At 42.1% G+C, this 21,416-nt stretch overlaps 1 protein-coding gene across 1 annotated transcript in view; it reads left to right on the forward strand.

Moving 5' to 3' along the window:
- The window catches only part of MYH9 (myosin heavy chain 9), a 67,900-nt gene that overhangs the window by 24,313 nt on the left and 22,171 nt on the right, over window positions 1-21,416 (forward strand). Inside the window, exons 4-13 of the mRNA XM_032207853.1 lie at window positions 6,314-6,341; window positions 7,119-7,212; window positions 12,418-12,510; window positions 13,185-13,248; window positions 13,786-13,884; window positions 14,730-14,873; window positions 16,821-16,916; window positions 17,851-17,969; window positions 19,043-19,195; window positions 21,009-21,182. Coding sequence (XP_032063744.1) covers window positions 6,314-6,341; window positions 7,119-7,212; window positions 12,418-12,510; window positions 13,185-13,248; window positions 13,786-13,884; window positions 14,730-14,873; window positions 16,821-16,916; window positions 17,851-17,969; window positions 19,043-19,195; window positions 21,009-21,182 — 1,064 coding nt within the window. The remainder of the gene's footprint in view (window positions 1-6,313; window positions 6,342-7,118; window positions 7,213-12,417; window positions 12,511-13,184; window positions 13,249-13,785; window positions 13,885-14,729; window positions 14,874-16,820; window positions 16,917-17,850; window positions 17,970-19,042; window positions 19,196-21,008; window positions 21,183-21,416) is intronic.

Consider the following 21,416-nt stretch of genomic DNA (forward strand, 5'->3'; position numbering starts at 1 on the left):
AACCTGAAGTATAGCACCTTCATGATCTTCACTGGCCTTGTTATATTCAGGGAGGAAACAGTGCTAGCTATTTTAAGACCAACTGCTTGCTTTTGTTGGTCTTCAGATGCACCTCAGACCCCGTTGTCACTTTCACAAGAAACCATCCTTTAGATCTGCTCCTGTAGAACATGACCTTCAAGTATTTGTAATTCTCAGCCATTTACACGTTTCTTAAGTTTCCAAGCTAGTAGAACGCTTCTGTTCTAACTTCTGGGTCTCAGTTCTGCTTTCTCAGGTTGCTTCTTAGCACTTGTCTGCTCTACTGCACTGTGTTTTATGCTGTCCCCAAATGTGTCTTTATTTTCTGTACAATATTCTGTGCATGCTCACCAATTGAGGGATATCTGATTGACAGAGCTGTTCAGATTAGGTAGGGGCATGGATTTGTCTCTTTCAAGTTGCACATAAAGGTCAAATTCTGTTTCCACTAAAACATAAGGAAAATAGCATGTGGTTTCACTAGGTTGTTTTTTTACCAAGATTTGTCCAAATTTCTGATGCAAAGGGCAGCGTTAAATTTGGATACTAATTATGGAGGATGTTCATCTGGTGGTGTTTGTGTGCAAATTGCAAGAAAAGGCGTGTAGTTTCTGATTTTCTTGAGATGTTTTACATGCTTTGAATCATTTGAGATTTCTAAATGCAACTCCAGAAAAAAATCTGTCTTGAAATGTGGTTTTCAATAGAACAAGGAGCTAAAAGAGTCCATTGCCCGCTTGTTTTTTAGTAGTTACCACACCCTTTTTGCTTCATTCCTGTAAACCAGAGCAGGAGCCTTCTGGCAGTCACTTATGTAATAGTTCAGCCCTTTCTGTCGGTTTCCCTGCCGTACGCTGTTTCAGTATCACGAGCAGCCTGAGCTTTTGCAGGCCGTATACCAGTTTTTCTTTCCTGTCAGAACTTCATAAACATTTGTGTAACCGAAAATTACAGCCTAACTTGTTTTCCTGTTTTCCTATCTCCAGATTCAGTTGTGGAATGCTACAGAAAGGGGTATGGGCTTTAGTCCAGAAATGGCTTGGGGAAATAAATATTTGCATTTGACCCAGTAGGATGTGTTTCATTTTTGGGAATGAAACTTTTTTTTTTTCCCTCGTGCTTGTCCTCAAAATTCACATACGGCAAAGCTGAATCTTGGCACCGCAGTGGTCCTGCCAAACCAAGTGACTTTAATATCTAGAAGTTCTTCTGCTCTGTGAGAGCTGTCTTGCACACGCTATGCTTATCCTTCATTTGATTTTTTTTCCCCTTGTACCTAATGACAGGTTATTAGCATTTTGAAACTCTTCTCTGATGCATTCCTTAAACGACAGCACACAAACAAGCTCTCGGGCTCTGTCCTGGTGTTTCCCAGGAGCGTTTTTGACACTCAGAGCAGCGTCAGGAGCTCAGCCCGGCATGTAGGTTAAGGCACCGCTGTCAATCTACTTGATTTTACGCCAGCGGGCTTGGTCCGGGTGGCGCAGCGCTGTCAGGTGCCTGGGGCTGCTCGCGCCTTAGAGCCCTGAGGGAAGGCCGCCGGCTGTTAGACAACACCGAGGGCAGAAGAGCAGCTTGAGGAGGGCGAGAAGCGAAAGAACCGAAGCTACAGCACGGCTGGAGCACACATTTTGACTCCTCCTCGCTTCAGGTCAGCTCGGAGGCGGGCAGCAGGCGGCCCTGAGGCGGCCCTGAGGCGGCCGTGAGGGGCGCGCTGCCCTAACGGAAAGCCAGAGGGCCCGGCCGCTGCGGCGGTTAGGCGGTGGGTGGGTGGTGCCGCCCTGCCCTGCCATGGCTAAGCTCGCAGCCCTCATGAGTCAGCTCTAGGCAGGGGAGCGCAAGCCAAGCCTTTGCCTTTCAGCTAGGCTTCCTCTTCGCCGGGGAGGTGATGTCAGCGCAGCGTGCGCGCTGTATTACTTCTCCTTTTATGGCCATCAGCAGCCCTGCAACCAGGCGCTCCGGCGGAGGAAGTGGCTGATAAAGGGCCTCCTCGGCTGCACAGGGCAGTTACAGAACATCCCACGGCGCGCAGGTCTAGCCTGGCAACCTTTGCCTTCTCCCGGCCCAAGACACCCAAAAACAAAATTCAGGAGTTCAGGGCTCTGTTCATGCATCACCTATGCCAATATATTCCACCGCAGCAGTTCAGGATTCCCTCCGGTCCATTAGTTTGCACGAGTGTTTTTGGCTGAGGGCTCCCAGTGTATGAAATATCTGTCCTGTCAAAACGAGTTTGGGCTTTTAATTCATTTAAATTTCAGTTTTTAATTTGAATGTGTGCCAAGGGGTCCTGGAAGCAGTCTGAAATGAGGTCTTCTATTTCTGTGCTGCAGGAAGTTGAGAATAACTTAGATATCATATTTTTAAAAATACAGTAAAACCAACCTAGTGATCTTCTTGTGCCATACTGCTGTATAGCTTTAAATTTGAAGGATGTCAGACTTCCTGAGCTTTTGGGCGCTTGAGGCTGCTGCTTCTTCTGATCACTTGAATACTGTGGTGATGGGGAGCTAAAGAGGAGCCCTAGATAAAAAGCTTTCCTTGCCAGCTGGTCTGAAATACAGAGCTGTTGCTATAATTAACTAATGAGTTGTTATTCTGGATTGTTCTTAATAAGTGACTCTGTTTAGGATGGAAAAGCAGATGCAGATTTCTTTTAATCAGGCGTTCCTTGATTGTGTTCTTGCAAGCAGCTGAGTTTATGGTGCCCAGCGCAGTCTCTTCTGCTGAGTAGGTTGCTTGCACAACCAACAATGGAGTAAAGGCAAGTGCTGACTGAAGCTGTGCAGTACGCCCATGTTGAATGATCCCCTAGGAAAAAAAGAAAAAAAAAAAGGTGTGGGGGGGAGTTGGAGGTGGCCTCTTGTCTGGGCAATAGCGTTCTGATTCATGACGGCACAAGTCGGTATTGTATGGAGAATAAATATTGGCATTTACGGCGGGCCTTAATTGGAAGCGTGTCTAAAAGTTATGCTTTTGTGTTTGCTAGCTCTTTGGCCCTTTGGTAGGCTCCAATTTCCTGTTGCTCAACACATTATTCAGTTGTCTGTCTGTACACAATTAGAAGAATTCCAGCTATCCCAATGACTGCTGCTTTGCCGTCCTGGGAAAGAATTTCCCCCGGATTGCAAACAGGAATGTTGCCTTTTATGGCAGCGTCTGCGCGCTGCCGGTGGCTTGCCTGCACTCGCAGGTACCTTCTGGCTGCCCTGCAGCGGAGGTGACTAACGCAGCTGCAGCGGGCCACCGGGCGAGTGCTCTGGGGGAGGAAAGCCCAGTGCGAGAGGGAGGGCTTTTGAACGCCGTCTGTGGCTCTTCCTGCCTTGCAACACCTCGCTCTGTGTCGGGGTGTGGAAAGATCCTGTGCTCAGCCCTTTGTGACTTCCTTGGGTAGCTCCAGAGAGCTGGTGCCTCTTAACCCCTTTGCAGGGAGGCTCTGCAAGAGCTGCTCAGCTAACCACGGCAGATCCAGAGTGCTCAGTGCCAAAGAGCTTCTGAGGGTTATCTAATGCTGGTCATCTCTCTTTCTGTTCAGCACTTGGTTTGCCTGTCTGCTTAGCAATGTATTTTGCTGGATTGAGGATCCTATCTTGGAGGAGAGGGAAGGGGCAGGCATGTGGTATGTAAGTACTTAGAGCTCCACTGCCTGCACGAGGAGCTCCAGTTCATCATTCCACCACCAAAGCTGGCTACCAGGAGTGAGGAGTGCCATCCTTAGACATCTTTTTCTTTTCTTTTTTTCTTTTCTTTTTTTCTTTTTCTCTAATAGGTTTCTTAGAAGAGCCTCTGTAGTACCTGACTGCAAAGACAAGCTTTCCTAGGACAAATGGACTGCTTGTTTACAGTCAGGCTTTTGAAAGTCAAATGTTATTCAGAGGCACAATCTTTTCTTTTTACCATAACTGCTTTGTGGTAGAGAATTGCACCCAGGTGTCGCACCACTGCAGAATATGTTTCCTTAGGCAATCCATAAATGAGTCACTAGTTATTCCCCGATCCGCCCTCCAAGTGCCCAGTCACACAGAGGGCTGGCGTGTGCCTGCTGAGCCACTGACCCGCTGGGAACCTTGAATGGGTGAGGCCTTTGGGGCTGGCTCGCATCTGCTCTTCACCTGCCCTTCAGGAAAAGGGTACGTATCTTAAAGGCAATGAATAAAATTCAGCACTTGAAAAAAAAAAAAAAAAAGGAAAGTACAGTGCTAACAAAGCTGCATTATCTAGTTTTGGATGCGTAGTTGTTTGCTGGGCCCAACTGTTTGAGTGACAGTTTTCTTCTGCTTGCTTACTTCCAGTCCTAGGGCTGATCAGCTCTTCCTGACAGAGATATTATCTATGGTAAAGCAGATTATTGTCCTCTAAACTTTTGTGCTCATCTGCATATAATCAGTTTCTAGTAAAGAAGGTTCAGAGCAGGAATTACTTATCTGTAGTGTATGAATCTAGTGTCTCCATTAGCAGCTGCAGAATAATTTAAGAGAAGACCAAATCTCAAATTTGGTAGGTTCTCCTGCTGTCTGTATTCCCTGAAAATGTGTCCAAAAGCTCAATTGCTTCTCTCTCTCTATACACCAAGTTTATAGGAGATTTTTCTTGTTGAATATGGCATTCATGCTAAATTCACTTGTGGTAGCAGTGTTAAAGTCTATAGCAAGTAGTCAGATAGAGCCCAAGTACTCGAAACTATAAAGCCTTCCCTAATTAGAGTTCAGTCTCTTTATCTCACACAAAAGTCTTGAGCTTGGCGACTCAATTATATCATCCAAGTGTGTGTCTGGTGAGGAGAATACTGAGCACACTTCCTTTCTCTAAGCTACTGGAGAAAGGAAGAGAAAGAACCAGTAGCTAAAATAAGGAGACAGTCACATTCATAAACCTACTGATGAAAGCTACCAATTGCTGAAATTATTTCTTGGAGGAATTCAGTGATATTTTCTCCTTGTGGATGTTTGAGGCTTGCTGTCTTGTAAGACATCAGACTCGAGTCTGACACAGAATTGAAGCTCAGTGTGTAAAAAGAACAATAAGGAGATGAAATCTAACTGCTGTGATACTCCGGCTCTCAGACTGGATGATCTGATAGCTCTCTGCTCTTAAGCAAAATAAATAAATGTGATGGCTTAGTCTGTTCCGTGAGTGTCTCAATAGCTCTCGTGTGAGGCAGGACTACGTGCATGACTTGCGATTAGTTCCTCAGCGTTCAGTGTCTGGACAGGTCCCTCCTCCTGTGACTCCTACAAGAAGCTACGAGAAGGCACAAGGCACTCTCCTGGCTGGTTCCTGGTGGCATCGAGGAGAAAGTGATGCAGACTGGGGTGGTTAAAGCTGGAGGCAGGATGGAAGGGAGGATGCAAAGTGAAATCAAGGCAGAAGTAGGGGAGCGTTTTTGCAAAGAAGTGAGGGGGGAGCAGTAGGGTGAAGACAGTGGAAAGACTAGTCGGGGCTGCTTATGAGAAAGTAGAAGCAGAGGTGAAAGCTGAAAGGAGGTTACAGATGTTGGAGAAGATAGTGGTGGATAAGCTGGTTGAAGGAAGTTCTGGGACTGGAAAGATTTCATCATCCACAGCTGGGAAATGAACCCAGGAATTAGTCTGTCTACTGTTTAGCATTCAATACCACATCCCCATTCCTGATTTTTGTGGCATGTCAATATGAAAAAGAAAAGGTTTCTCCTATTATCAGCTGCTCAGTTAATACTATAGGGGATGGTGCCACAAATACATCAGCTGTACAGCACTTAGGCTGCTGTTCAGCATTTTAGCTTTCAAGCCCATCCTGTATAAAGTAAGTAACAACAATTTCTCACTGAGTGTTTCTGGGGTGAAAGCCTCTGTTTGATGTGAGCTTTTGGTACTCTGGGATTTTTAATGGTTCATATCCCACTTCCACCTGCCCTCTATCTCCCTTCTGTTTGTTCTGCTCTGCTGATTCCTTGTGTACGTAAGTATGGGTCCAGAATAATTGAAGGGGAGAGGGGGTTGGATAACTAGGAGATGTACATCCAGATATATCTCAGTGGTAAAGAAACATCCACTGGGAGTGTTATTGCCTGTTTGTAGAAAAAATGATATAACCAATGTTCTTTCTGGATGAAGAAAACATAATGGCACCATTGCAATTTAATTTTGGCAGATGTGAGAGGTTGGTTGCCCAAAAAGGGCTTACCAGGCCATATTTCTGTCAATGCTTGTTGAGTTTACTAGTTCCTGTCTATGTCTTAGATGTTGATATTCATCTGTCGCAGAAATTTGCTGTTCAAGTCTTAGTCTGACTGCTGTTTTAAATTTTTTTCCAGACCGAGAGGATCAGTCCATCCTTTGCACGTGAGTATATACAGTTGCCAGCTTGTGTGGATGTCAAGGTTTGCGTTAAAAATCTTGGTTGGAGGACTCTCTTGATAGTAAGTGCCTGGGGTGGGCTCAGTAAATCAGGTAATAACGAAAAGTTGAGGAAGGTCCCAAGACAGGTCCTCCAATGTGTATTTAATCCTTTCTGCAGAATAATTTTCATGGGAACTGCAGGAAGAAAGGAGGTTTTGAAACAACTTTTGTGCCCAAACTCCTGAAGAAGTAGGGCTTTGTCAATGGAAAAGGCTTGGGGAACTCCTTAAGATTTGATGCAGCCATTGTGTTTAAGAGTATTCATGCTGATGAGGCTGATAAGTAACAAATAGATACTCTTATTTGTTACAGCAGTTTCTCATCTAGACACAACAAATTCAGTTGGCTCCCAGTCAGGAGGTTTCTTACAGAAAGATTCATTTTGTTGCCTTTCACCCCTAGCTCTACAGTTGCCTCTGCATTATTCCTCTGCCACTTAGCCATTTTCGTATCCCAGTGACCAGAGAACATAGATTTTGTTTGCATTCCGTCCTTTGTGCCTTCCTATAGAACCCATACCCACTGGCAAACTGGCTGAGGGCTAACCTGCAGCCCGGCTACAGTGATTCCACTCTCTAGTATCACTCAGTTTTGTTGGCTTTAAGAGGTGTTGCGATAGCCAGGGTAGATTTAAGGAGCTGTGTAGCCCTTTGGGGATTAGAGATAGAAACGTGTCCCCCTATGTCTTTTTTGTGAATGAATCGCAGACTTTCTTTACAGAGGTGAATCGGGAGCTGGTAAGACAGAGAACACCAAGAAGGTCATTCAGTATCTGGCTCACGTTGCTTCCTCACACAAGTCTAAAAAAGACCAGGTAAGACCTAGGTTTAATTTAATGATGCTTTATTGCTGTGCTGACTGTGGATGATAAACATGTATGGGCTGTCCTTGGTAAAAACCATATTGCTCAGTGAAAGTCTGGATGGTAACAGCTATCAGGGGACAGAGGAGGACAGTTTATTAAGAAATAATAAAAGTTAGTCAAAACCATGAGTCAGGGGACATTGTTCAAAGTCATAACTCCTTTGAATTCAGTCGAGCTACAGTGGGAATAACCTCATCCATAACCTCTTGGATTCATGGGCAGGAGACACTATAAAAGAAGCTTCACCCATACCAATCTTTTTATGCAGACATAACGCTTGTAACCAGTCCAGGTAGTTTAGAACTGATCATTCCATGGAGAAGTTGTCTCCTTTTTTCTGTACATCTCTACGTTAGGTCTGGCTATTAGAGGTACTGATTCAAAACTGGAGAACACAGGGCTAGTCAGTGAACCTCAGCTGAAAACTCGAGAATTGTAGGAAAACATGAAATGGGTGGAAAAGAGCCAGGTGTAGCAGTGTATGACAGGAGGGTGGTGGTGATGGTGGGAGGACTTTGAAGATGTCTCACTTATATTTTTTTCCCCTCCCTCTCCCCCGATGGACTATTGCCGAATTCATCAGTTGTATCCTCGTAGGTGAGCTGCACGTTTACTGCACGTTCTGCACCAGGAATGCGTTTTCTGTCCCATTGTGTGATTTTTTTTTTTTTTTTTGAGCAGCTTTTCACTCCACACCAATATCACTTTCTGCAGCTAAACCAAACCCATAGACAATTCACAATTTTTTTTTTTGTGTGGTGCACAGTAATCTTTTTATCAGGATGTTCGATTGGAGACTAAAGTAATATAATGAATACTTGTGTTCTGTGGTTTGCATTTTAAGACTTTTCTTGCAGGACTTCACGAACAATTTATCTGGAAAAGTATTCCTCCAGGGCAATATGACTGGACGAGGCTTTCCTCGAACCATGAATATGTAGCATGGGTGGTGTTCCTAGGAAGATATATGTAGCTTGGCGTTTAGCTTTCCATTCCCAGCAGTGAGATGTGGCTGTAGGTTGCAGCCAGAGGTCGGTGAGGAAGGCTGCCCTGCAGACAGGGTGTTTCAAGACAGTGAGCTTGTTAGCCAGAGCTGAACACGTTGGAAAATGTCACTGGTGAGCCATGTAATAAAAACCAGATGCCAAGTGCATCCTCTGTATCTCTACATAAAAATTTTCCTGTAGTAGCTTTATGTGTAGACATATTTTATGTGTGTAGAGTGTATGAATTACAAGGCATCCCTACGCGCACACATACCATGTTTGTGTGCACAAATTCTAATAAGTAACTTCTGGAATGCAACCAAAAAAAAAACCTTTCTACGTGCCAAACTTTCAGACATATGAAGGCTTTTTCCATGGTCTGTCAGTAGCTGTATTTAGCAACATTCTCCTTTTTTCTTTTTCTTTTTTTAAACTGTGGAAAATAGAATCATGGGCTTGAGCTAAGTGTTCCTCCACTGTGCATCCTTGCACAAAATTTCTACTACCTAAGCAGGACAAAGATCTGCATAGAAGAACGAAATAGTCCTTGGTGGTGATTTGGTCTGGTTTGATTTTTCAAAGGTTCTTCTGAGAAGTCCTGCAGCTCATGTGTTACTTCACTTTTGTGGTTAAACAGTAGCACTGGCCGTACCAGAGAGGACTTAGACCTGGATCCTTAAATGTTAAGTGGTAACGAGTGCTCTGTGCAACAATTCTTTACAAACCTTAAACATGGAACCAGATTATGAGGCGTTATACGTTAAATTTTTTGGAGGATCTGGGGTCACAGCAGATTTATTCTTTGGGAGAGAATATAATAGTGTCAAGCCCTTATGCTGCAAGACAGAAAACCCGCTGCTGGCACTGCGTAGCAAGACTAAACATGGAACTTTGTTAGTGATGGTGTAGGAAGTAGGGGAGCTTTTTTTGCCAGGGAGATTTTTTGACTGTCTTCTAACAGAAGTTTTGAGCGTAAGCTCCTGTTTTTCATGTATCTGAGCAATATCTGATTTATATAAAGCATATTCTTTATCCCTAGCTCTTTTGTTTTGGAGGCAGTGGCTGCTTCCACTAATCCCAGTGCATTAGTATATTCAGCTTAATAGCTTTTAGCTTGCATGGTGTGAATATTAAGCACATTAAAGTTGCTTTTGGAGCCTACTGAATTGAATTATATAAATACTTTTTCACTTAGTCAGACTTTATTTATGGAAGTTAGGATTCACGATTTCCCATTTTTCAGTCTCTGTTCCTCTACTGACTTGTTAAATCATGTAGTAGTCTTTTCAAGATAAGAATGTTCACAGCTGATCACAAACTCTTGCGTAGTGGTTGCTAATGATTAAATCTTTGTAATGAAGGTTGGGTGGGTTATCGATGATCTATCTTCCTTCCCCAACCAACCGAGTATTATTGGGATCCAGTTATGTGAGAATCTTTCGTGTTTGTGGAGAAGAATGCAAAAGCAAATCCCTGAAGTGTTTAAAAGCAAATAACTGGGGAAAAAAAAAAAAGGGAAGCAACACCTTTGACTTTTTTTGGATAGAAATTTCATGCTGTGAAAGGTAGTTGTGATTTCTGGATGCTTGTCTTTATACATTCAGAAGAAGAAATAGTTGGCAAAACTTCTCTCTTGCACAGAAATATTTCCAAAAATTGTATGAGGCGAGAAAAAAGAAATTCAGAGTGCAAGATAGATGTCGAGGATTTTAATTGCTTTAAATACGTGTTGTAATTTCAGAGCAGTGAAAACAGAGCATACCAAAGAGCGTGCACTGTGCAACCACCAGTTGGAAAACTAGCAGCCAGTGGCTGTTATTGAGTCTGCTTTCATGAGGAATACTCTACGTACTTCAAATAAATGCAAGTTGTTAAAAAAAAAAAAAAAAAAGTTTCAGGTCAAAGATTGGCAATTACAGGTGTCAGAAAATTAGCAGCAGATCATTAATTTCTAGAAAGCTTGGTAGAGATGGCTTTTGTTGTACTCAGTTTTCACTTCGAAAATTACCCATTATATGATAATAAAGAAGTCTCTTCCTTCAATGAAAGGTGACTGTCAAAATTTAAGTTTAAAAAACAACCAAAACACAAACTTTGCGGAATTTTAAACGATGGGATTATTAAGCAAAGACAGCGTACAGTGCACACCAATGGCTACATCGCAGTAATTCCAAGCACTTCATCTCATGCGCCATTGCCAGGGCACGCTGAGAACTTGGTCTTCCTACTGTATCACAGGGCTAAGGCAAGTCTGGAGAAGTAACGATGTGACCGAGTCTTTAGCCTGCTCCTTTCCTTACAGCTCTGTATTGCTGTATGCTCTGAGCTGGCGTTGTCTTGTACCTGTTGCTACCGTGGTAGTTCAAGAGACCCAATCACTTCTGAACTATGGGTTATCAATACCTACTTGACACTAATAACAGTCTCTTGCAGAGGTACTAACAGGAGGTTCATTAGTGAAAATTTCTATAAGCTTTCGATCTTTGTGTAGCTAAGCATGACCTTAGTTTTATTTTTAGCCAAATTATTAAAAAAGCTTCAGCCTGAAGCTTCTGTTTAGAGAAAAAATGAGCTTTTTGATCTCCTTCCTCCTCGTTTGTTAGTTGGCTTTAAATGGTAAGTTGTTGAAACCTCTCACTTGCACAGCAACAGATCAAAGTCACAAAGAGAGGGCAGGGACCTCACTGCTGGGTGGAGAGGAAGAAGTGGGTGAGGGAAGAGCGTTCTGTCATCGGTACATGTGCCAGAATAGGAGGGGGAAATGTGACTGCTACCCACTTTCAAGGACTGAACCATAGTCTCAGGGTGTTGTCCTTACAAAACTACACACTGGCTCTGTTGTGAGAGGACAGACGTCCTAGCTTAGGTTGCCTTCCCAGGGCTAACCCCCTTGTTATGTACACTTCCACACTGAATGAAAGTGTTTGCAGCAGCTGCCCCTTCTGTGTGTGTGCAGTTCTGCAGTGACTCAGAGTCTTGTTTGGTGATGCACTTTGCAGGTGTGAAGTGAGGTGATTGTGGAAGTAAGAAATACTTTAGTTCTTTGTTTGGTTTCTGTTGTACTCCCTTTTTTTTAAATTTATGCAATAAGAAGTGCTGATTTTTTGGTATGTATTTTTAGAAAGACAGTGTAAGGACTGACCTGTTTTATAAAACACTTTAAAAAATGAATTGGAACAATTTTCCTTTACAAACACCCTGAAATATTTTGTCCCTGCCACTCTAGTTTTCACAGATCAAACTCAGTTTCCATCTCTCATGCAAAAGGAAGCCTTGAGTATGTAGTGATAACTGCTAAAAAGAGAAACATTAATCTAGACCATTGTTTGCTTCTTTCTAGAAGTTTTTTAGCTGGTCTTGAAATATGCAAACTCCACACCCCTAACACAGAGGACATGTGATTTTAAAAGCAAAGAGAGAGGCATCTGGAGCCTGAAGGGAAAGGTGTATATGCTCCAGTGATCTAGCACTTGGCAGGGATAAAGGTTCTGATTTTTTTTTTTTCCTGCAGCTCCAGCATTTTGTGTTCCTGGAGGGTAGGAGGAGTATGCGAATATGGCAGTAAGAATGCAAGCGATCATGCAGTTTGTGGGATACCACTAATTCTCCTTTTTTTGTGTGCCTCCTTACAAAGGAGGTTTTTGCTTGTTTGTATTGTGGAAGACCTAGACTCCTAGTGCAATTTTGTTGTTGTTTTTGTTTTGTTTTTGCAAACACTAGATCTTTCCAGACTAACTTCTTAACCTACTAGTAGCAGAGTTCAGAGCTGTTGCACAGTAGCAAGAAAGCATTTTTTATTTTTTTTTCACTCTTCCTGCCTGGATGGCAAGACATTTCTGCGATGGGGGCCTGATCTTGGATGGAATGATGTTTTTAATCCTGGGAAGTCTGTGGGATGCTGTGGCCAAGTGGCTTTAAAAGGCTGCCTGTTAACAGCACTGGGACACCCTTGTGTTGAAGAAGGGAATAAAGTGTTTTTGTGAATGCGTGTTTTACCCAGATAACCGATGAGTCTCCTTTTGAAGGTTTAAGGGATCGTCTCCTAAGGTTTAAAATGGTTTCTCTACAACATGCCAAGCTAGTGTGAATTGAAACTTCAGTGCTGGTTTGACCCAGGAGCAATGCAGCAGACTGCTACCTACTTGATTCATTTCTGATTTCCCTCTAGGGAGAACTAGAAAGGCAGTTACTGCAGGCTAATCCCATCTTGGAGGCCTTTGGAAATGCCAAGACAGTCAAGAATGACAACTCGTCCAGATTTGTGAGTATTACTATCCAGTGTGGTTGCCAGTATGCTTTAACCTTCCAGGGGGAGGACTTGTTATGCTTTTGGGTGAATTGCTGTCCTGGGGTAGGGAAACTGTCTGTGTGATTTACCTGAAATTAATCTGGGAAGAGAATTCATTCAGTGAATTATCCAGAAAATGTCGCTGATAGGTTTCTAGAATGGAGAAGCCATCTGCACCAAGTTTTATTCTAAATTTATTACGGTCAGTTTTATCCTGTCAAGCAAACAAGGATCATGATTTTGTTTGTTCTGGAGAGGTAGATGGTGGGAGAGAGACAGACTGAGAAGCCAGAGCTGGAGCTAAATGGAAATGGTTGATGCTGGTTGAGGGAGGGAGAACTATCCAAAATGCGTAGTGCATGAAACTGAAAATGCTCTGGTTGTGGGAAACCTAGGTCAAACCGTAATTAAGTTGAATTGTAGGCTGCCTGTCTTTATTTACAGGTAAGTATTTGGTGTCTTGTTTGTTAAATCGTTGTCATGATCAGCAGGCATTGCCTATTGGCTGACCTTATGTTTTGCATAGAACTTGTCTGACCTGTTCTAAATTTCCTTTCCTGGATTAAAAACACCAGATTTGCTTTTGCTGCTCACTGCTGTTATGCACAGAGTGAATATTAATGTTATTACTAATATCTTCCTCTCAGGGCAAGTTCATCAGAATCAACTTTGATGTCAACGGCTACATTGTTGGAGCCAATATTGAGACCTGTATCCTTTCTGTAGCCACTGAAAAGTTACAGGCTATAGAGTGTGGCAGGAACGATGCTTAGCAATCTCATCAGACCTTACTTGTGCTTGCCAGGTTGAGAATGTGGCAGGAGGTTCCTTAATTTATGCCAGCAAGATTACTGTTGTAGTCTCCTGTTCCTTCATATGGCATTTTGTGACTGTGGTGGAAATCTCTTCTGAGTGAATGAATTCTAATCATAGGAGGCTGAGATAGCAACAAACCATGATAAGATGGAGAGCTTTGGAATTTCACACACCATTCTCATTTTCGTGCAGGGCAAGTCTGGATAGTTGGCCACTATTTCTCTGTTTATCAGTCTAGTTTGTCGTATCATAGCCATCAGTCAGAGGTTCAGAGAACTGAGACTAGAAGCTCAGTGGGTTGGTGGCTGATAGTGATTGCTAAATCAATACCCCTGTTAATGGGCACAGGAACATAAGGTACTGCTAGTTTTCCTCCTGCCATAGAATAGGAAGTGATTTGTACGTCCTGCCAAATGCCTTGACTCTCAGAAGATCTCCTGGAGAAGTCCCGTGCAATACGTCAAGCCAAGGAGGAGAGAACCTTCCACATCTTTTACTACCTGCTGTCTGGGGCAGGGGAGCATCTGAAGAGTAAGTTTGATTGTTGTTTTAATTATGGGGTTCCTCAGCACACAGAGGGTCCAAAACACTTGTATGCTAGCACCCGTTCCTTCATAGTTTCTTGCCTCTCCCTTTTAGGTATGGTCACTTCTTCTCTTCTTCTGCACGTGCATGTATCCCTTTGCCTTCCCCCTACACTTCTCAGTTCCTGAAAACTTGCTTCTCTGGTTCCTTCCTGTACTTGTTTCCTTGCCAGCAATGACTCTACACCCTTCCTTATCTAAATCACTGTCCTGTGTTTAGTCTCGTCTTGTATGATGTAAACCCTTCCAGTGCAGGCATGGTCCTACAGTGATGTACTCGGTGTTTAATTGAATGGAGCGAAATGTCTGGTGCTTAAGCAATCTAGAAGTCAAGGATGCACCTAGCTTTAAAGCCTCAGCCTAGTCTGTTCTTTAGTAGTTGGAGTCCATGTTGTGTGAGAGTGGCAAATTGATCTGGAGGAAGGACAGAACTCCAAGACTTTTCTCATAATTGCAACTATTTCAAGAGCTATATACTGACCTTCCTGTGACTTGAAACTAATGAGGTAGCTGAAATTGAAGACAAATTTACTTTCAAGTTATCAGTGCTTTTTATACACGTAGGGCATAATGATGATTGGTACTTCTTTGGTGGAGTATGCCAGAAAGCAGAATAGAAAGAAATAAAGCAGAAAAATGTTCAGCTGTTGGTAAAACTGCTCTTAATCTCTGATTCCTCCAGTATCTGCTAGCATGTGCAAGTCACAAATTTGTCCTCAGTTGTAGCTTGTCTATCTATCTGTATATATTAAAAAAAAGCCATAATAACTTCTTTCTCCTTTTTCTCCTAAGCTGATCTGCTCCTGGAGCCTTACAACAAATATCGCTTCCTCTCCAATGGGCACGTTACAATCCCGGGTCAGCAAGACAAAGATATGTTTCAGGAGACCATGGAAGCAATGAGGATCATGGGCATCCCTGATGAAGAGCAGATAGGTATGAGTCCTCTGAACGGAGGAAATGAAGGAGGGAACAGATTGCATTTTTCTGGAGCTTTATTTTTGGTTTGGTTTCATTCTTGGGTGTTTTTTTGTTGTTGTTACTTTGTGTCCCTCTCCCCCTAACTCTCCCCCTACCACAAAGTGAACAGTGTGCAAGTGATGAACTTGGTAGCTTTGGAGTGCCCCACCTCAGGATGTACCAACACAGTTCATCTTAGAAGTGAAACAGCCAACGAAAACATACTTCTGTTTGCTGTTTTTGTTCCCAGTTTGAGGGCTGTATATCCACTTTATGAATAATACTTTCAAGATATGAGTGCTCCCTCACTTCCTAAATAATGCCTTTTAGGTGTTATATCCAGCTAGTGCTGGATTAATACTTTTATAACCTTCCTTACTGGTTTGGAACCAGTGTTCTGCCCAATCTCCGTTTCTAAATGTATAAGATCTTATAAAATAGGACTTTTTTCCCCATATATTGCAAGCATCCATTTTATTTTTTTAAAAGGTCACTGCTTCTGTTGCTGGATGCTGTAGCTCTGGTGGCTGTAGGGGATATGTGCCTATGCCTTAGCTATTGCTCTTCACAGTCCAGTCTGCTCTTAATCCGTTCTTCTGTTATTCATAACTTAATACTATTCTTGAAATCCTGAATCATCTGAGACTGAAACTGCTATATGGAGGTGAAGACATGTTTGCCTAAACAGAATTAAATAATTGGCAGCCCAATTTCTCATTCAGATGAGCTGCTAAGCTCTTCTTTGAGTTTCTTTTTATGTATACTCTAGGGCATGTCTTTGCTGCCACATGGATGAGCTATTGGTTCCAACCACTGCAGCAGCAAAGATAACTTTAGTATTTTGTTCTTGCCATTCAAGGTGCAAAGTGTACTAATGTTCCTTCAGGCTGAAAATAAAAAGACACAGAGTAACTGGCTGGTCAGTAAGCTTGCTTAATTTGATGTAGCCTCTAAATGCTATCTATCTTCATCAATGAGACACCATCAAAACAAGTTGTATGCCAAATGCCAGGACTCCAGTTTCAGCTGCCAAAACAGTGGATTTCAAAACACGTCACTAGGAGCATATATGCTTCTCTTTTGTTAGTCCTGATACAGAATCTGTGGAGCCTTTGTTTGCTCTGCTATCAAAATGATACTGTTTTAAAGGAGCTGTTTCTGTATTAGGTAGAAATTAAGGGATGAAAAAGTTATTGGCCCAAGATCTCTTTGCAAGTGACTGGCAGTTTACTCTGCTCAAGACAACTGGAAGCTGCTACGCAATGAGCTTTGACTGATACGTGGTAAAAATGGAATTGATGCTGTGACACTGAAATTGTGCTGTGCAGTGATCAAAGAACATGAATATGTCATGTAACAAAGGATGGGATGATTCAGCGTGTGATTAGCAATAATTATGGTATAGGCACTTTTGCCCACATCCTGCTGCCCTTCATATATTTTAACTGTAATGTATGTCTGTATGGACTACAGACCTTGGTCAGGTAGCTGAAAGTAATACAAGGTTAAAGGAACACAATCTTCCTTCCCTTAGTTGTTTTATACTCTTAATAACCGTTTCCTTCCTGCGTTTAACAGTAATCGTTGAAAAAAATGGCAGATCTTGGCCCTCTAACAAAGAACAAACATTTTCAAAAAAATGTGAATGTTATAGGATTGGGCATGACCCTGGATCTTGTCTCCAGCTTTCCTGTAGCGAAGTTGAGAGTGGTTAAATTCCCAGGCTGCACAGTCTTGCATTGGAGGGACAGGGAAAGTCCTGTGCCCAGAACGGGAGTCATAGACAAATTACTTACGTGTGGTGTTTTTTTCTGAAATTCCAGATAGATCTTTGAGAGAAGCCTCTTGCCTTTTGACATGGTGAGCTAGGCCATATCAGGGCTTTTGCTGATGTCTGACACTGAGCTTTTATTGTTTCAAAAGGTCTGCTGAAGGTTATCTCAGGTGTCCTTCAACTTGGCAACATTGTCTTCAAGAAGGAGCGCAACACAGACCAAGCCTCTATGCCAGACAACACAGGTAACCTATCTCCTTTCCTCACCCCAAAGAAAGCCCCACAGAAAAAAAAGCCTACAGGAAGTTCTTGCAGGTAGAAAAATAAATTACAGTTTGTAAGGAATGCTGCAGTCCTGTTTTTCTGTCAGGTGAGTTATTTGTCAAAGGAGCTGACGTGCTCCTTCATACAAATATTATAAATAACAAACAAAAAACAACAAACAAACAAACAAAATAAATAAACCATGGGCTTGCAGCAACCCATGGGCAGGAATGTGGCACTGGTCTTTTGACAAGCATAGGCAGGAAGTACACTTGATGGTGACCAGATGAAAAGGATTACTCTACTGGAATACACAGAGTGTAGCCTTATCTTAGGGTATCATTGTAGATGTACTGCAGAAGTGTAAGAGGTGGCTAATTGCTCTTCAAGTGTTTATATTTTGGGTTATTATAGAAAACATGCTTTAACTGGCATCTTGGGGAGGAGAGTAAGCCATTTGATTTCTTTGGCTCTTTAATCTGAAATAGAGTTGCAATCTGAAACAAAGAGTTACCTCGAAAACTAATCAGTAGATGAAGACAATGCAATTAGCTTGATTAAGAAGTCAGTCACTTGTGGTATCTTTAAATTGATTGTAGGCTGAGCTTTCAGAAGCTTCCAGGTTATGCCTTAACAGTATGAGAATACTGTGTCAATTTTACTCCTGTGGTTTCCAAAGAAACTCATTAACCTCTGGTATGGGTAGCAAGAGTTTTTAAGGGAGATTTTCATCTTCCTGAGGATAACTTTCTTTGTCTCATTAACCTGCTCTTCACTTAATGGCTTTTTAAAAGCAATTACACGACTGTCTTGGGAATACAGTTGCAGGAATGATTTTCTTTGTCTTTTTTCTGTAAGAAAAGCAGTAACAACAAGAAAGTTAATGTATTTGTTATTTCCTCTTCCTCTCTTTAGCTGCTCAGAAAGTGTCTCATCTTCTGGGTATCAATGTGACGGATTTCACCAGAGGTATCCTGACTCCTCGTATCAAAGTGGGACGAGATTATGTCCAGAAAGCTCAGACCAAAGAACAGGTATGCATTCTGTATAAGTGAATGACTACTTTTGTCTTTAATTTTGCTGATGCAAAGCTAACAAAAATGCGTAAAAGGTTTCCGTAGCATTTAATAGTCATCTTCAGGGCTGCAATGTACGGCAACCATACTTGAGTAAAGTAACATCTGCATTACTTCTAGTAATAGCTCTCTTGATCTGTATAAAAACAGAAGTCACCCTGCCCCTGTAGAGCTCTTTCTCATCTGAGGAAAAAATGAGAGTGCGATTCCCATAATTTTAGTAACTGGCTGTCCCAGGGGAGTGAGCTGCTTCAGAGCTCTATGCAAGGATGACATTTTCAAGTTGCTGTAATATAGAAAACATCATTTTTGAATAGGTCAGCTGCTAGGGTGGAAGACCTTGTGGCTCACCCTTGAAACTGATTTTATGTTTCTTAATAGTCTTGAATCAGACTGCTGCTTGTTCCAAATAAAACCTGAGCTAGGAACTAGTAGCTTCCTAAAAGGAGCAAAACCTCTGTGCTTACTCCCTGCATGGCTTTTTCATAAACGCATCACTATGTGAACGCATCATTATTCTCAGTGTATATAAACATGCCACCGTAACATAAAAGGGATCAGAAAGAGAGTGAAATGTAGAAATAGTCACAAACTGCCTTTCTGTTTTGACATTTACTGGGTATTGTATTTTTTGTGTCAATCATAGGGTAGCAGCGTTGAGGGGGAGAAGTAAGTTTCACAAATTCTAAATTGCAAAATAATTCTACTGCTTTTCTTTGGTCATATGTAAATGTGCTGTATTAGGGACTGGGTGTCACTTTTTCTTCCTTGAATACTGGGCCTTGGTTTTTCCAATAGACAGGATCCTGAAAGGTCTTTGACATGCTAATTTAATAAGAAATTCTTGACTCCTGTTCATGGAGTATCGCTGTGCCATCTGCTTTTCATTGGGAATAATTATGAAATGAGCTTTCTTTAGTGAGTTCGGTAGTGGAAAGATGATCTCAGTTAGGCAATTGTATGCCAAAACCATCTAATCTGCACTTTTGGATTATAATGCAACTTGTGATCTTTGCCTTTGTTCTGCTTAGGCTGACTTTGCCATTGAGGCTCTGGCTAAAGCCACTTATGAACGTATGTTCCGGTGGCTGGTTATGCGCATCAACAAGGCATTGGACAAGACCAAGAGGCAGGGTGCATCCTTCATTGGGATTCTGGACATCGCTGGCTTCGAGATTTTTGAGGTAAGGAGATGTCAGGTCCTTGCACTCAGCACAGTTTACCATGGAGCAAGGACCATTGAAGGAAAGTGCTTTAAAACTGGAAGAAAATACAAAAATTTTGGAAAAGTTGTATATTCTGCTTTTATTTGAGATCCCTGCCAATATGAATTGTCAGGTTACTTAATAATGTGTTCTTTCTTATTTTGTATATCCTGCAAATATTTTATCTCATTACTTTATATTTGTCATGCACATCACAATTATTTTAACTTCATAGTTTCAGATGTTCTTGACTCTCTCTAGAACGGAATGACAGAATGTAAGAGATTGCTACCCTACAAAAAAATCTTTAAAAATGTCACAGAGTTATGGATCACCACTGGACTTAAAATTTTGTCCTAGTAGATTGTCCCAAAACATTTAAAAGATAATCCAATGAAACCTATTGGCATCATAAATAATTGTTAGAAATTCTTCTTGCTGCTTAGTTTTGGAAAGACAAAGCCAGGGTAGACCAAAACATATTCTGACCTGTGTATTCTCCATTCTGTGAGAAGTGTGAAAACTGGGGATCAGAATTTGTTTTCATATACAGCTAAACTGATGTAACAGTTTCTTGAAGAAAAGGCATAATATTTCGCCTTTTCCACTCTCCTGTTCCTGGCTGCACTCGCTCATACTGTTCGCCTCTCTAGCACTGCAGAAATTATTTTTTTCTTAGGGTTGCTTATAATTGAGTCAGTCTGCAAAGGGGGATCTGAGCACAAAAGTTGATGCAAGGTAAATGCGGCAGAGCAACAGCTGAAGGAAAGTTGAGGGAGAGGTGGGAGAGGTGGAAAAGGGGAAGTGAGAGCTCCCTCTGTAGGTGGCAGTGAACTGTTAGGCCAAATCATTGTCTATGAAACTACATTTTCAGAATGTGGCATTGCATTATGCATGGTCTGGAGTAATAATCACAGGCTGCCACCAGAAAAGATCTGTCCTGCCATCCCCATTATCCCAGCCAGGCAACTCCCGTCGACCTGTGTTATGCTGAATCTAGCTCATGTGCAGCTGCAAGGTTAATTGGACCAATGTATTCATGAAGTGGAAAACTACTTTTGGAAAAAGTAGTGGAAAGTTGCTTTGTTTCTCTCTAATGAGGTTGTTGATCTAACTCTACCTTTGTTTTAATGGTTTGCTGGATCTCATGAAAATGTGAAGGGAGTGGAAATGCATGGTTAGGAATTACTGGAAGATGGAGGAAGTAGAAGAGAACCATTCTGTCCAGCAGCTGCATTAGATTAAGTATGGTCTAACATGAAAATACATCCTTGGTTATTAACCCTACCCATACAGTTTGAAGAAATCAGGATGTGTTGAAGAAGTTTCCTTCACTTTTTTCATTCTGATTTTATATGTGAGGATTAAAAAGAGACTTTCTAGTCCATACACTGTTACAAATCTGTCCTCAGGCTTCCATTGCCTCCTCATGATACGAAGAGGATGCGCCAGCTCTAAGTTTGTGAGAAAACTGGAGGCTTTTCTGCTCCTGGGTTAAGTAGCTGCAGTAATTCTGCTGCTGTTTACAACTGAACATTCTTCTGCGAAGAATGAGGAACAGTGTGTGAGAATTTCCCTGGGGATCGATGCAGTGATGCAGCAGCATGTGACAGGAAATACAGTTCAGAAGCAAGAGGGGTTATTGCCAAAGGGCTGTCCACCCCAGAGATTTGACAGGACACTGGCTTAGAGTTGCTGAACAATCTAGATGTGATCTTTATTGCTAAGGGAATAGTAGATGCATCCTCAAAAGCAATGGTTCAAATTTCTTTCTACCTTTTTTCTCCATTAGCTGAACTCCTTCGAGCAGTTGTGTATCAACTACACAAATGAAAAGTTGCAGCAGCTCTTCAACCACACCATGTTCATTCTGGAGCAAGAGGAGTACCAGAGGGAGGGCATAGAGTGGAATTTCATTGACTTTGGCCTGGATCTGCAGCCCTGCATTGACCTCATAGAGAAGCCGGTAAGAAGCTTGTTGTACTCTTGAGCAGCAAGAAATGGCTGCAGTAGTTGTGTCACTGGGACAAATGTCATGAAGGAGACCTTCTATAAAGTTGATCAGATTTCAGACGAGGATCTTGAGATATGATTAATAATTTCTATTAGTATGACAGTTGCTGTTCTGATACACAGAACAGGTGAATGTGATAGGAATCAAGTATAAGTGTCTGTTTGTTTGTTTGTTTTTTTTCCCTAG

Source organism: Aythya fuligula, chromosome 1 (assembly GCF_009819795.1).
Source record: "Aythya fuligula isolate bAytFul2 chromosome 1, bAytFul2.pri, whole genome shotgun sequence".
NCBI lineage: Eukaryota > Metazoa > Chordata > Aves > Anseriformes > Anatidae > Aythya > Aythya fuligula.